Consider the following 12800-nt stretch of genomic DNA (forward strand, 5'->3'; position numbering starts at 1 on the left):
AATTTAAAATAATAGTAGTAAATTTTATAATAATTTTAATGAGTTATACCACCAACAAGATTGTGAAGATGGAGATGCGTTAGATGACCAGAGAGACGCGTTTGTCAAAAAAAAATGACCATAGAGACGCAAGATTGTGGAGGTGGATAGATCTGCAGGTATCTATATTTGCCGGTGGTGAAGATTAGCCCAACAACAACTTTCCCGGCTCATTTATAAACAAGGTCAATTTTTCTCTCTTTTTGAAAAAAAGAATAAAAAATCAATAAATTTTGAAATTTTAATAACTTTTAAAAAAATTTTGCGGATTTTCAAAGTTTTTTTTTTATTTTTTTTAAGTATTTTTTTACGGTTTTTAAAAGTAGAAATTTGGATAATAAATTTATAATATCATGTGAGGATTAACTGAATTTTAAATCCAGTCATTTGATTTAGCTAGTTGATTAAATTCAACTTGTTTTTGCATTGTTGCCTTCGAATTTCTAAATTTTTTAAAAATATGTATTTTTCGAGGATTTTAAAAGTTTTTCATTTTAAAAATTCTTGTTATTTTTTTATTTTTTTGCTTTAAATTTTTTACTGTTTTAAATAATAGAAATTTGATAACAAATTTATTGAGTTATTATACCAACAAGGCTACAACGGACCACCACATTAATATATTTATTTTGTCAACTTCGATTTAACACGTATCGGTCGTAACCAGCATATGCTTATGTCTCCCGAAACCTTTTCTTAACCTTACTCAAGTATGTCTTTTGTTAAATTTTATTTAAATATATACATACAAAATAGTCTCCATCCATTCATCATTACTCATTACAATCATTCTCTCAACTTCAGCATACCGACAGAAAATAATTTTATATATTAACTTTAATTCGTACGTATAACATACACATTCTTATATGGATGATTTTATATGGTTTGGGTCAACCGGTCAACATATGGTGCTTATGATGTTCACCAAATCTTCAACTTATATATTAACCGTGAAAGTTTTAGAGAGAGCATGTAAAACTTTAGAGTGCTTATAAGAAACAATAATCTTGATGTTTAGAGGCCCTGTAAACCCTTCGTCCCTCAGCTTTTGCATCAAGCGTCCAAATACCTCTTGCGGAGGTAAATCATACGGCACTTCCGTATTCTCATAATCCCACCATACTTCGGTGGAAACTTTTTTATGTTTTTAATCTGCTAACACAAAATCAAACAAACACAATCAAACATTGCTTATCATCGATGTGTAAGAAATTCACAATGATATAAGTGTAAATTGAATACCTCACAAGCTTTTGTAGTTGTGAGAGTCAGTGTTCACACGTTTGCATTCTTGAAGAGACAGTCATGCATCTCTTCCAAGAGATTATGGATTTATAGTGAAATACAAAGTGTATGCGAATTAATTTGGTAATGTTACTTTATTACTTAAACTAATTCAAGTTATGTATTTTGGTTATAACTAGTTATGATACAAGAGCCAAAATGTGACCAAAAATACTATGGTCAGTTTTCATGTGTCTCCTCAAAAACTCAATTAAAAGTTTTCAAGATAAAAAAAAAACAATTATCAGATATTAGTATTATTAGCCAACAAAAAATTACATTTTAAAATACAAAATGTCCAAGTAAATTTGGGCAAACATGTCCCCCGGTGGGCTCTTTGCTTGGTTACATGTGTAGTGTTTAATTATGGCTAACCCTACAACAATAAATAAATTACGCATTGGGATATGATATATGTATATAATTTGTGATGATATGTGTGTATTAAGTATTAGATCTTGCTTGATCCTAGTAGTAAGATTCACGAATTTAAAAGTCTCTTTTGAAAAATTCAAAAGTTCGATGATTGTTTTGCTCAAATCCACAAATTAAAATACTTGATGACCATTATCTGAATTTTTTAATACCACGCGACTCAATCTTGGTCTCTACATAATGGTTCACAAAATCTCATTAACAATTGAAAAAAAACTAAAATCAGCTCTTAATTAACTTATAAGATGATGATTATGACTGATTACACAAACAAATCAACCAAATCGTTGTGCTCTTGTTTTCTTTGTTTAGTCAAGGCTGATATAATTAATATATTCTCAGTAGATATAGATTCTAAATTAAAGCACCATAAAAAATTGTACGACGATCCAAGTATTTTGGTTAATTGATGATCATATAAACGAAATTTATAAAAGTAAATATTATAAGAATTCGTCAACGGTAATCGGAGAAAGGAGAAATCATATTATATACTTGTTGTTTCTTTATAATTGAGACACACTATACATGAAGAAGTCTAAGTAATGTGAACACTTGATATAGCATGCACCCCTTTTCAGGTTTCGAATTAAGAGTGATAAAACGATCATTGAGTAAACAGTAATGAAATAAACTGGTCCAGGTAGAAGGTTTCGTCGATAGGTGGAGTCGTCTCCATAATCCCATATTTAGTATCTTGGACCCTTCTCAAGTTCTCATGCATGTCACGTGCCGCATTGCTTCCACTTGTTTTATTTCTTTTACAAATCGAAGTACACTGTTAATTAGGATCGAAGTTTTTATAGATATAAATTTATAATCAAGCCCGACCAAAAGAATGGATTAGGCCGATATTTTTGGCATCAAGTTATTTCAGGAACATTAGTGTTTAAGTGGTCCATTATGTTATATTCAACAGCAGGTTAAATTATTTTGAAAGTATGGTGGGTCTTGATAAAAAATCTGAATGAGTAAATCTTATACACTCAACCACACCACATGATCAGACAAGATAATTAAGATTTTAATACAAATATGTATATGTGTGAATATTTAGGTGGCTACTTTTTTCATAGAGTCCGATCTCAATTCTTGACCAATATAACAAATAAGTGACCTCGATGCCTTTAGCTTAGATTTTCGTATTTTTTTTATATATACGACGGGTGCCAACGATTAAACACAAATGACTGAATGAGTACACTTCTCGAGAATGACCTACGATTTGGTTTTATGTGAGATGGTGTCGTATAGTGAATTTAGTATAGAGGACCTTAATTAAGCTAACTGATAAAAGTTAATTTATAAACATGTCCGGGCACTGGCCACTGGTGCGGCTCGCCTAGACGCCTTCGATTTGTTAAGTTCAACTAATATGTTAGTAAAATTTTATTTCTTGTAATAAGATGGGTTATTCTAATAAACTAATTATCATAATATACCTCGTCTATTATTATTCCTTGAGATTTATCCTTTTGTCGAATGTGATTATTCCATAATTTTTTAAAAAAGGTTGATAATGAAAATAGGTTTGTTGGAACTTGTAGCTGTGATAAATAACTATACGTGTCGTCGTGAATTCATGCTGGTTCATTGTCTCTTTATATGTTGGTTGGATACTTGATACCAACATATGAGTCTAATATTCAAACACTTTGAATAAAATTACCGACAACAAATGAAACTATATACAGTTACATAAAATGGTACATGTTACGTAATTTGTTGATTTTAATCATCATAATCACGTAAACAGACCTGCTCTCCTATATGTACAATTAATTACCAGTCTATCCATATAGTAAAAGTAGACTTTGTAGTTAATATGCTCTAAAACATAAACAAAACTATATATTATACGCGTAAATTGTCACTTCTTCATAACACAGTTTTGTAGTATATATGTTTTCGGTGCGGCACATGGAAGTGCAGAAAGAAACAACCAAAATCTTCTGAAACCTGGGGAATGTGCGAAGTTAATTGGTACACTTACAATAATTAGAATACTAAGATAAAAATTTAGTCCTAAGTCGTCTTAACAGTAGTATGTCAGTATCTTTTTGTTATGTCCTAAAATGTTTAGATACCTCCAAATCCAAATATAAATATGTATTTTTAACCACATTATTCAAATCGTCAAGATAATAATAGTATATTATATTTTGTTATAAAGATTGATCTTCGTAAGTTAAAATAAAGAAACAAAAAAAATAGATTAATCTTGGTCAGAGAGGTGCTTTTAAACCAGTGCCGTTTGAATGAAAACTTTGAGATAATAGAGACGACAACAAATACACGTGAAGCATCCAAACACACATATATGTGTGAATCAGTGCATGCCATGTACGTTGAAAAAGCTGTGATATAAAACATGTGTAAGAAAGAGATGGAGATAAAGTGAATGAGAAGCATTAAATAAAAAAGAGAAGCATAGAGATAAAAATGGACCGACTCAGCACACCTAAAAGAATTGAAGCAGAGTAGTCAGTGGTGTAATGTACTACACATACTCAGTAATAGGGGCTGCTAGCTGTTTGTTTGGGCGTCTCTATGAATAAAGATATCATCTTCTTTCTTCTCCATTCACTCTCGTTCATTTATTATGTTTCCTTATCTTTTTAACTAACTACATTCAATTTGAACCATATATATAAAAAAAAAAGATTTTCACCTATGCATTTTGACTGCGTGATAAAATTAATTACATCTACCACATTTAAATCTTGTCTTTAACAAAAAGTATGACTGTGTCAAAGCTACACCAATGATTCGGAGCTTGAGTTAATTAAAGGCAAAGAAAAGAATTACTCCATTCGTAGACTCGTAGGATGATCTACTCGATTCAGTCTATAGACCAAAAGCCAAACAGTAACGTTTAAAACAATTTTACAGCTTTTTAGATGTTATTTTTTCTAATTTTAATTTTTCTTAAAAATATGATAATCCCAATAATCAATCTTCACAATGACAACTTTAATTGTGAAATAAACAAAAAGGAGGCCACTTTTTTTTATTTTTATAAAAAACTCAAACCCCACCATTTTCTCCTGCTTCTTCTTTATCTTTCTCCCCACACCCCAGTCTCTCTAGTATCTTCTTTACATTAAAAATCTCAAAAACTTTTCATTTCCTTCTCATAAAACAAATTTTGTTGTACTCATCACTACAAAGAAGAAGAAGATGATCAACGGTCTGAAAAGAACGTTTTGGAGTTCCATACATAAAAAGAAAGATGACGATGATTCACTTGATCGTCAAAAAACATCAACTTCAAGATTCGGGTTTTTCTCTAACCCGTCTACCCCAAGGTCCGATACCCGACCCGATTCTTCTACCCTTCGTTGTCAGAGTTGGTCTGCTATAGCCGGTGGTGTCACTGCTACTCCTTCTTCACCGTCTCTTCCCGCTAGTCCCAAGCTTCAATGCAGAACTTCCGGTGACGTAACTCCGACTAGAAACAGAAGCCCTCTCTCTCTTCTCAGCGTATCTTCTTCTTCTTATTCTTCTACACCTTCCTCACCTAAATCTCCGGCGAGTTTCTCTCTCCTCAAATCAAAACTCTGTTTCACCAAAGTAAGAATCCAAAAACAAACAAAAATGAGATTTTTTTATTTATTTTAAAAACTCAAAGTTCACATTTTTAACGTTTATGTGTTATGATGAAAACAGAGTGGTAGCATAAGCAGCAAATGTGGGATTTGTTTACAAACAGCTAAAGCAGGAAGAGGAACTGCGATTTTCACGGCGGAGTGTTCTCACACGTTTCATTTCCCCTGCGTAACTTCACGCACCGGTGATCGGAATCTACTCTCCGACTGCCCTGTTTGTGGTGCCTCATGGAGAGATACCTCACTTCTCCCTCCTCTGTTTCTCTCTTCTCCTCTCCACGAGCTTGACACTAAATCTCCGAAATCAGGATCCGAATCCGACTCCAGGATCCGAGAATCAAAACCCACCAACAAGTCCTTACGAGTCTACAACGACGACGAGCCTTTAGTTTCATCTCCAATCTCTCGTACCGGTGGTTTCAACACCATACTTGAATCAGACGAGAACGAAGACGACGACGAAGAAGATAACGGAGAATTCAAAGGGTTTTACGTTAACACGCCGTCACCGTTAACGGATTCCGTTAATGGACACGTGGACGTTAAGCTGTCTTCAGAAGCTGCAATTGTTGCGGCTGCGAGAGGTTGCGAGACTTACTCTGTTCTGATGAAAATCAAATCTCCGACGTTACCGACGGCGGCGCGTAGATCTCCGGTTGATTTAGTAACGGTGTTAGACGTCAGCGGAGGGAAGATTGAGACGGTGAAGCGAGCGATGAGGCTCGTGATCTCGTCTCTACGGGAGACGGATCGTTTGTCGATGGTTTCGTTCTCGTCGAGCTCGAAACGCTTGTCGCCGTTGCGGCGGATGACGGCGAACGGAAGGAGATTAGCTAGAAGAATCGTCGACGAAATCTCCGGCGACGGCGACGGGATGAGCGTTAACGATGCGGTTAAGAAAGCGGCTAAAGTGATCGAAGATCGCCGCCAGAAAAATCTCTTCACCACCATCTTCGTGTTAACGGACCGTAAAGCCCAACATCAGGCCCAATTAGCCCAGCAAGATTTTGTGACGTCCACGCGGTTCTCTCACTTGGAGATCCCGACGCACACTGTGTGGCTCGGCGCGTGTAATCATGATGACGTGTTTGCTAAACGGATTAAGAGTCTGTTGAGTTTGTCTGTTCAGGATCTTACTTTAAACCTCGGATTAGTTTCCGGGTCGGGTCAAGGAGAGGTGACGTCGGTTTATTCGTTATCGGGTCGACCTGTTTGGCTTGGATCCGGGTTGATTCGGTTGGGTGACATGTACGGCGATGAAGAAAGAGAAGTGTTGGTGGAACTCAAATCACCTCCGTCTAATAGTAGATCACAGAGAATCATGACCGTCCGATCTCGCCACGTGGATCCTACGACTCAGGAGATTAGACACTGTGAAGATCGAGCGGTTACGATACCGCGTCCCATCGCCGTCAGATCATCATCGTCTAACTCTAACATCGCAAGGCTGAGGAACCTCCACGTCAGCACACGTGCCCTAGCCGAGTCTAGGCGGCTGACCGAAGTCAATGATCACTCCGGGGCTGAGCGGATGCTGACGTCAGCCAGAGCTTTGTTGGTGCAATACGGTTTGAGCTCGAGTGAGGCGAGCTTACGTGGTTTGGAAGCTGAGCTGGCAGAATTGAACCGATTGAGAGGTAGACACGTGGCGGTGAAGAGTCCAGAGCCGGTGGTTCAGAAGAGTGAGCCGCTTACGCCTACATCAGCGTGGAGAGCAGCTGAGAGATTGGCTAAAGTGGCGATCATGAGGAAACATATGAATAGAGTCAGTGACCTCCATGGATTCGAAAATGCTAGATTTTAGTTTCTTTCTGTTTTATGTAATTTTGCTGTTTTTACCATTTTTTCTTCTTTTTTATGACTTAAGTTTTGTAATGGTGTGTGATACAAAGAAAAAAAATACAAAGGTATATGATAAATGAAAATTTTATGGAAATCAGTTTTGTATGTACAACTCTGTAGTAGGGGTCAATTTTTTTAAAAAAGTGGTAGGGGCTAACTCTCCATTATAGTTTACAAAATATAAAATAAAATTGGTTTAACTTAATAATAACTCTAAACTTTTCAACGGAGGAATTTGGGATTTGCTTTTGTCTCATGTACTTTGTACATTGAATAAAAACTCATGATGATTGTTCATTTTTCTCTTTTATTGCTACTTTTTTGTGCCTCTGTTATGTTCCCCATTATATAATTTCACAATTATGTTCCCCATTAACAACTCTAGTCAATTGGTCAAAGTGAAGTGGAAATTTTTAGATGAGTGCTCCATTGTTTTTGGTACGTTTAATTTGGATAGATATATAGTATGTCATATGTGCTCTCTCCACTAAAATCCACAATAAAGAATGATATACATTGAACTATATTCCTAATAGCTCCCTTTTCTCCTTCAGCCTCAGGCACATATTCTGAAAACTGAAAGCTGAGATAATTAAACTTTAATTTGTAAAATGTCGAAGGCTCTAATACGTACAGCTGAAGAAGTACTAAAGTCCTGCCAATCTAAAGAGGCAAATACGGAGGATGTAAATATAATTGTTTTGATAAATACTAGTTATTTTTAATAAGAACAATACTTGGGTTCACCCCTAGGGGTGAACTTCTCCATTCACCCCCTTATAAAATAAGGAAATAAAATATGTATATATTATTATAAAATTAAAAAATTTAAACCGCTCTTTAATAAACCCAAACCGACATATATAAAATCTAAACCCTAACTATCTCATTTGTGAACCTAAACCGATATATAATTTCGTTCTACTTGTAAAATCTAAACCCTAACCATCTCATTTGTGAACCCAAACCGACATATAATTTTGTTCTAATCGTGAAATCTAAACCCTAACATCTCATTTGTGAACCCAAACCGACATATAATTTTGTTCTACTTGTAAAATCTAAACCCTAACCATCCCATTTGTGAATCCAAACCGACATATAATTTCATTCTAATTGTAAAATCTAAATCCTAACCACCTCATTTGTAAACCCAAACCGACATATAATTTCGTTTTAGTTGTAAAATCTAAACCCTAACCACTTCATTTGTAAACCCAAACCGACATATAATTTTATTCTAATTTTAAAAATCTAAACCAATCCAATATTTAAATTTCCTTAATTAAAAGTATACAGAATTTGTTTCCTTAATTTGATTTGCTTTTTAATTTAATTTTGATTTACTTTTTAAATGAAATATTAAATGGAAGATTCTGATTGGCTGAGAGAAGAGGGGGTGAATGGAGAGCTTCACCCCTAGGGGTGAATGGAGAGTTTCACCCCTAGGGATGAACCTAAGTATTTTTCTTTTAATAATAACTTAAATATGAAACTACAATCAATAAATTTTTAAAAAATAGTAAAAAACAAATTGGTGCGATGATGATATGTAAATTAGAAGAGACCCTGTTTCTGTGATTTGTCTGATGTAGGCTTTTATCTATTATTGGATGTGATTCCAGTTACAACATATACTTTGGACATATCACATATGTATAGTGAACGTGATCAAGTGTATAATAATAACACAACTTCTAAACTAGTTTTGCAATATAAAAGAATTTCTATATTCAGAAAGTTTTTAACAAACAAACAAACAGCAACATCCAAAAAAAAAAAACACATTCTTATGGGATGTCCAATCATCTAAAACTTCCATCTTTGTACACAAAAGCCCCATCTTTTAAAAACTTGCTGAAAAAGAAACAGAACAAAAGGTTACATTTTGACACAGATATCACCGATTCAGAACTTTTGGTTCCAGTTCACCGGTCATACATTTTAAAAGTGCAACTGCCGACACTTTGAGATGTCGACATCAGTCGGGCAATAAGGACACTTGAAAGAAGACTTAGAGCCATTCTTTGACATTTTGTTAATCGTCTGCTTGCAAAGCACATGTCCACAAGACATCATCATTGGAGGATTCTCATCACTTGACTGTTCCTTAGATACTGGACAGACAAACACCGAATGGAACTGAAACTCCTCTGACAGTTGTGCATCTACAGGTAGTTGTTCCATGTTCTGCCAATCAAGCTTCTTGTTCGCCATCACGTTCATGTATTTCAATAGCACTGGTAACGTTTGTGTACCCGCTGCTAAAGTTATACTCAACGCGCTTTCAGATGATTCACCTAGTAGGTTGCAGTACTGCCGTGTCAGCTCTTTGACTGCGTTGTTCCATAGAGCTGGGGAGAGAAACTCGGAGTAGGGTGATTTATCGAGTTTCCTGTTCCATAAAAGAGAACACATGAGCTTCTGGATCTCAGGGAGGCAGCTATCAGCAAATGTGGCGATATGTTTTCTCGCGTAGTTGATAGCTTCTTTGGAGCTTTTCCCTTGTGCTATCTCCAAAAAGTGTAGACTATGTAGCTTCATCTCGAGATCAGACCTTGCTTGCTTTAGTTTGTCCGAGTTTAAAACCGCCCAGTTAAGAGCAGGTTCAAGATCTCTTCTCTTCATAGCTTCTAATATCTGATACATTTCCACAAAAGATTGTCTCGTGGAACACTCGGATTCGCCAGTTTCAGCAACGAAACAGTCACCGATGTCAAACATCCCTTGACGGTAGAAAAAGTTGGCGATAATCTGGTTCACGATATGAGTATCGAACTCTGCATTGTTTCTGTAAGCCTTTGATATGTCTGGATTCAGTTGCTTCTCAAGAACTTTCGGGTACTTGGTAAGAGCCACGTGTAGTTCTTTCTCAGCAGCTTCAAGTTGAGTGATTGGTGAAATCTCAACAAACGCTTTCTTCACATCAGCGATAATAGATCTATGATCAAGATCAGAGGGAGTCTCCTTTATTAGACTCAAGGCCTTGTCGATTTCTTGAGAGAGCAAGTGAACAATCTCATTGGTTTTGCTATAAGAGAGTTTCTGCTTGGTGGCAACACGATCAAACGCATCCTTAATGCTCTTTAGCTCCATTATCAGATAATCAAATCACTCGAAATAAGAATCAAAAAAACCTGAGAGACATTGGTGAAATCCTCAAAAAGTCAATATCTCAGTCTCAACCAAAAATAGACACTTTCTTATAAGTAAGATTCAAAGACTACAGATCTCAAAAGTCTCTAAATTGATTCAAAATCAAACCAATACATTAAAAGATCGATCAAATCTTAAGAATCCATTACGTCGATAACAGAGGATCCAAAGTTACGTTTTTTTATTTATGTATTCAACTCAATTGAAGGAAGGAAGAATCAAACCAAAGAATAAACAGATTCAGACAAAAACGAATTCCAGAAATCAAAGATCTTGATCAGTTTTCAAACTAAAGATTCTAAATCTATCAAAGACAGAACAAAAACGAAATCCAGGAAATGGAACAAAGACTATTATTAAGTTATTACAATACACAAACAAAAGAAGTGAATCGTACCTGAAATCGATAAAGGTAAGAAGAAGATGAAGTTGGTGGATCAAATTAAGACACGAACCGATGAACAAAAGAGGAAACAAAAAAAACAGATTTCGTGATTTTTCTTTGTCTTTTTTTTTTTTTTTTTTTTTGGGTTCTTTATTTTCTTCTTTCTTCTCATCATCACACACACTCTTTCAGAGATTATTATTATCCTTACCAATCACGGAGAAACCATCACGTGTTATTGTGAAAGAACTAATCTCAGCCGTTGGATTGGTAAAAATGTTGTGTGGAGTATACTACAGACGATTTCCAGCTCTTAGTGATGATATTTGGGTCTTCTGAACTTAAGCCCATTATCTATTTTAAGGCCCAATTATAGTCAAAAACTGAGATCCAATGCTTTGGTTTACAAATAAAAGTCCGAAAGCTGATGGACCAACATACTAAATAATTTACAAAAACGTCCAACTTCGTGACAGGGACTTGAAATTCGTAATCGTATTTAATAACCGATTGGTTTTGAATTTTCGTTTAGTTTATAAATATCGCTATTAACACTTATTAAAGTGTGTATAGTAATGTTTTATCAAACCATTTAAATAGCAAAGTAGTACGTAGGAACCACAAAACTTTTCAAATAATTTAGAGATCTAACATGGAAAAAATTGTGTTAAAAACTATATAATTAGACAAAATTAGAAAATCATATAGTACTATTCTTTTGCTATTATCAAATCATATATTTTGATATATATATAGGTATATACACACACAGATTCTATATAGAGTGTTTTCTTTCGTGTGATTGGTTTTTTTATATACAAACTCGCACAGAAACGAATATGTATAGGGGAGAAAATAGTGCGTTTCAATTATGACATCAGTAGAAAACTATCTTTGTGAAGTGAACTGTGAAAATTGAGATAACCGAGAAAAGAAAAAGAGAGAAGAGTGAATCGGCCTCCCCCACAAAGAGACAAAATTGGAATCTGTAATGGGAATGTAACTGCTTACACAATTAATATAAGAGTAAAGAACCAATGAACATTCAAAAAGTAAATTTCGAAGTACTAACCACTCCCTTGCACATGTTTAATATACAGTGTTGCCTTCCATTTTTAAGAAGAGATAGTGTTTTCTTTTCAAAATGGGTTATCCGATAGAAATCGTCTGATCTTAATATCTTAAAAAAATGGTTGAAACTATGATATATATGATTTATTCGTGGTCAGAGAGATTAGTATTATTTATACTAGTATGAAAAAACGATAGAGAGATTGTTTTGGTTAGTTAATAAACACAAAATTAATTCATCTTTTTGGAATTTGGGTCATTGATGTGAACATCTATCAGTCACGGCCTAGACCGACAACCCAAAAATATATTGTCATGAAACTTTCATGGGTACTCTCTCCCGTGAGTCGTGGTCTCTCTCCATCGCGATAATATATGTGCCAACATCGTAAAGACTTTTTTCTCCAACCAATAAAAAGAAAACTCTCTATTCCAAATAAGCTAAATTTCAACGAAAGACTTTAATTTTTGCTTAACGTTTTTCTATATTCTTTGATTTTTCAAAACTCTAAAACCAATCATAATTAAAGTCAATCAGCCGATCGGGTTCGAGACTATTAAAGTTAGATAAAATTAATTTTTCAGTTTATATAGGGCTAATATTGTCAATAGTTTGTTGATTAAAAAAATATTATTATAAAAAATACGAATTTTGATCTAAAATAACACTCAGATTTAAACCAAAAAAATTAGTCAGGTCATAGTCATACATACATGTTTGAATGAGTTACGTTGTAATAAACAAATCTTTAATTTGTGATGAAAATGCAAATCTCGTGAGACTTTGTGCATGATGAAATGATATAGGACGTGGTGCTTTATGACTTGTGCACCTTTTTAATCATATCAAGATCCGAACCGTAGATTCTTGCCTCAGTTTTTTTTTTTTTTATAATAATTAGTTACACTTTAGTTTTATTATTGTTGTCTTCATTAGCCTGCGCCCATACTTGCATGCAAATTGCATAGTCTCTGAT

At 34.6% G+C, this 12800-nt stretch overlaps 2 protein-coding genes across 2 annotated transcripts; one reads left to right on the plus strand and one right to left on the minus strand.

Moving 5' to 3' along the window:
* The first annotated feature begins 4667 nt into the window (after window positions 1-4667).
* LOC104729374 (putative E3 ubiquitin-protein ligase EDA40) lies at window positions 4668-7305 on the plus strand. Its single transcript, XM_010448311.3, has 2 exons — window positions 4668-5334; window positions 5431-7305. Exons 1-2 carry the CDS (start codon window positions 4942-4944, stop codon window positions 7171-7173), a joined length of 2136 nt encoding a protein of 711 aa, XP_010446613.1. The 5' UTR covers window positions 4668-4941; the 3' UTR covers window positions 7174-7305.
* A 1612-nt stretch (window positions 7306-8917) lies between these two features.
* LOC104729375 (protein RMD5 homolog) lies at window positions 8918-11037 on the minus strand. The gene is made up of 2 exons (XM_087479279.1): window positions 10765-11037; window positions 8918-10348 (listed from the first exon to the last, which is right to left on the minus strand). Exon 2 carries the CDS (start codon window positions 10305-10307, stop codon window positions 9156-9158), a length of 1152 nt encoding a protein of 383 aa, XP_087335405.1. The 5' UTR covers window positions 10308-10348; window positions 10765-11037; the 3' UTR covers window positions 8918-9155.
* Between the last annotated feature and the right edge of the window lie 1763 nt (window positions 11038-12800).

Source organism: Camelina sativa, chromosome 12 (assembly GCF_030686135.1).
Source record: "Camelina sativa cultivar CO46 ecotype springtype chromosome 12, ASM3068613v1".
NCBI lineage: Eukaryota > Viridiplantae > Streptophyta > Magnoliopsida > Brassicales > Brassicaceae > Camelina > Camelina sativa.